General features: G+C 40.2%; 1 protein-coding gene across 1 annotated transcript; it reads left to right on the forward strand.

The window, feature by feature from the left end:
* Positions 1–216: 216 nt before the first annotated feature.
* On the forward strand, positions 217–2,474 carry LOC133716214 (probable CoA ligase CCL5). Its single transcript, XM_062142933.1, has 4 exons — positions 217–1,655; positions 1,750–1,817; positions 1,913–2,018; positions 2,104–2,474. The coding sequence occupies exons 1-4, from the start codon at positions 258–260 to the stop codon at positions 2,230–2,232; spliced, it is 1,701 nt and encodes a 566-aa protein (XP_061998917.1). The 5' UTR covers positions 217–257; the 3' UTR covers positions 2,233–2,474.
* The last annotated feature ends 1,173 nt before the right edge of the window (positions 2,475–3,647 follow it).

Raw genomic sequence — 3,647 nt, forward strand, 5'->3', positions numbered from 1 at the left:
ATAGTACAGTACGTATGCCAATAACGCACAGGAATATTCATCGAATCGGTCTGCCGGCTACCAATTAAGTACATTATAAATATGGTTATATATGATTGTACCTTCTAAGGGCGTTTTTAACAATGCTACAACCCTCGAACTTGTCATTCTCAGCCAGTTGTTCTCAGCCAACAACTTGCCTTGTACTGGCCTATTTATTTTCCATATCATATCTAAGCTTTAATGTAAAAAATTTGCAAATTGCAATCATTTCAACAATGTCTGTGGAAGAATTATCCGCCGAGTACACCAACGGAACAAACGGTGGTTTCGATTCCCAAACCGGAGTATACCATTCCCTTTTTAACCTTGGTGACCGTCACAAGATCCCAACAAGGCCTAACCTTGACACTGCCACATTTGTGTTGTCACAGTTCCCGCACCCTCACCTGGCCGAGTCGCGAGTTGCGCTCATTGACTCGGCCACAAACCAGCGTGTCACTTATGCACAACTTCATCGATCGATACAGTCTCTTGCTTCAGGCTTGCACCAAGCACTTGGAGTTCAAAAAGGGGATGTGGTGTTTGTGTTATCACCAAACTCACTCCTATACCCAACAATATGTCTGGCAGTTTTTTCAGTTGGTGCAATACTAACTACTGCCAACCCACTCAACACCGGGTCAGAAATAGCCAAACAAGTCCGCGACTCAGGTGCCAAACTCGCTATTGCATCACCTGAGGAGGTTCACAAGTTGGTCCCAACTGGTGTGCCTACAATTGTAACATCAAGGCCATCAAATGGTACTGATAACTCACTCTCCATTGAAGAGTTGATTGAATCCTGTGATCCAATACCGACCGAGTTAGCACTAGCACGTCCAACTCAGTCGGACACAGCAGCCATATTGTACTCTTCAGGTACAACTGGGACAAGCAAAGGTGTAGTTTTGACACATGCAAATTTCATAGCCATTATGACATTGCTCAAATGGTCTGTGGATGAAACATCAGCTCAAGATGATGTGTTCTTATGCTTCATTCCTATGTTCCACATCTACGGGCTCGCTTTCTTTGCGCTTGGCATGTTTAGCACAGGATCCACCATTGTCCTGATGCAAAGGTTTGAGTTCAAGGCCATGTTGGATGCTATACAAACTCATAAAGTGAATAATATACCCGCAGTGCCTCCGGTGATTCTTGGACTAGTGAAGTATGCAAGCCAAGCCGGGTGCAAGTTGTCATCTTTGAGGAGGGTTGGTTCAGGAGCTGCGCCATTGAGCAAAGAAGTGGTTGATGAGTTCAGACAGAAGTTTCCTTGGGTTGAGTTGAGGCCGGGGTATGGCCTAACCGAAAGTTGTGGTGCAGCAACTTTCTTTATTTCGGATGAACAAGCTAAGAAACACACTGGCTCATGTGGGCATCTGGTTCCAAAATTTGCTGCTAAGGTTGTGGATATTGAAACTGGACAGGCTTTGGGACCGTATAAGGAAGGAGAGCTGTGGCTGAAGAGTCCAACTATCATGAAAGAGTATTTGGGGAATGTGGAAGCAACTATTGCTACTATTGATGAAGATGGGTGGTTGAAAACTGGTGATCTTTGTTATTTTGATGAGGATGGACTGCTTTACATTGTTGATCGTATCAAGGAGCTCATCAAGCATAATGGCTATCAGGTACTAAACTCATTTAATAAGCACAAATGTAATGCTTTCCTAGAATATATTTTCAAACCAATTCACACTTTAACTGTCTGGATCACCCTTACAGGTTGCTCCTGCAGAATTGGAAGCAATTCTCTTGAGCCATCCTCAAATTCTTGATGCTGCTGTCGTACCGTGAGTTGCCTTAGGATCTCCAATTCTTGTTTTTTTTTTTTTTTTTGTCTTATTGATCTCTCTCATTGAATCTAAATAATTAAAAATTTATGCAGGGTTGAAGATGAAGAAGCAGGACAAATACCAATGGCATATGTGGTGAGAGCAGCTAGTACTGAACTGATCACTGAAGACCAAGTAATTCAATTTGTTGCCGGCCAGGTCTGTCTTCCTCTAGTTGCCTCTGTTTTGAAGTAACATTAATCTAAGACAGAATCCTTTTAACTTTTCTACTTGGAAATTTCAGGTGGCCCCCTACAAAAAAGTCAGAAAAGTTGGGTTTATATCTGCCATTCCAAGATCAGCTGCAAGCAAAATATTGAGGAAGGAACTTGTTGGTTTACAAAGCAAACAGCAAATCGTCTCCAGACTATAATGCCTTTTCCTGCCGGCCAACTTCTTTCATAGAAGATAGAGAGCAAGAGTCATTTTCAGAAAGTGAAACGTCTGATGGACCGTGAGCAAACATATATTGCTCACTAACCAAATATCATTTTATGAATATTCAAGCCTGTACGTAGCTAGGCGAATGTAATTTCTATTCTAAGACAGGTTAGCTATTGTAAACTAGTTTACAGGATTTGAAGCAACATAATGAGAGGTCCTAAAGATTTATGACCTGAGCATGTAAGTGAAATCACTGGTACTTTGTGTTATTAAAGAAGATTAGATTGAAAAATGTTAGTCCGACTTCAATATGATTCTGCAAACCTGGAGTATACGTGAATTTTATGTAGACCAGGAAGGGGATCAGGAAAAATTCATCAAGCTAAAGATACTTAGATAGTGGTTCTCTTTCTCAATCAATGCCTGCCTCACTAGCAAAAATTAATGGACTATTTGGAGCAGGATCATCTCCATATGTATTTACTTTCTTGGCTGCAGAATTGAAATTCGCCTATAAATTTAGGATTTTCTGTTTGAAAACAAGGAGCACTGGAATCAAATGCTCAAAGGGACAACCTCTTGATAAAATTAACATAAGAAATTTCACTCTAGCTAGACTGCATTGCAACAACTTAGGCAAGCCAGAACAAGCTCAAGGACACCTAGCATGCAACACACGCTTACAAGCTCTCTATCGTAATCAACTTGTGATACAATCAACTTGTGAATTATGATTGTATCAGACTCCAATATCCACACATTTGCAATATGAGATGATTAACTTCATTCTCACATGGGTCGTCACTTTCACCACGTTTCCTAAGCTTTGTGGGTAGCAAACAGCAATTAAGAATTATCAAGGACTTTGACTAGAAAGAATAAAAAATTAAGGCAAAGAGGGAATTTGAAAACAAAGCTAATGAAGAAGCTTCAACTGCTGACTTGGCATACAGAAAATTATGGTAAGCAAGATGAATACTGTTTTAGTAATTTGACTGATGAACCTGCTCCAAAAAGGCCAGTCGGCAAGTTTGATTCCATTCACTGAAAAAGAGAACAGCTTGGAGATGCATCTAATCAACTAGAATGAAACCTTCTAATATTCTATAACGAACGTTTCTGCTTTGATTTTTTTTCCTTCCATTTTTAAGAACCGAAATTTTTTTAAGGACATGGGTGGCTATATTGAATGTGGAGCTGGTCAAGTAAATGGACTGTTTTTGCATTGTCAAGTGGCCAAAAGGTAACTACACATAACTCTTTATCATTTTCATCTTTTATTCTGCGATAGGCATGCAGTTGCAGTGTTTAGTGTGTGTCTTTTTTTTTTTTACTTTAAAGATTTAATGAACACCTGAGGAAACTGAAAAAACAAAGAGATGCCCATCTGGGAGGAGGGGGCAG

Source organism: Rosa rugosa, chromosome 6, assembly GCF_958449725.1.
Source record: "Rosa rugosa chromosome 6, drRosRugo1.1, whole genome shotgun sequence".
NCBI classification, from domain to species: Eukaryota; Viridiplantae; Streptophyta; class Magnoliopsida; order Rosales; family Rosaceae; genus Rosa; species Rosa rugosa.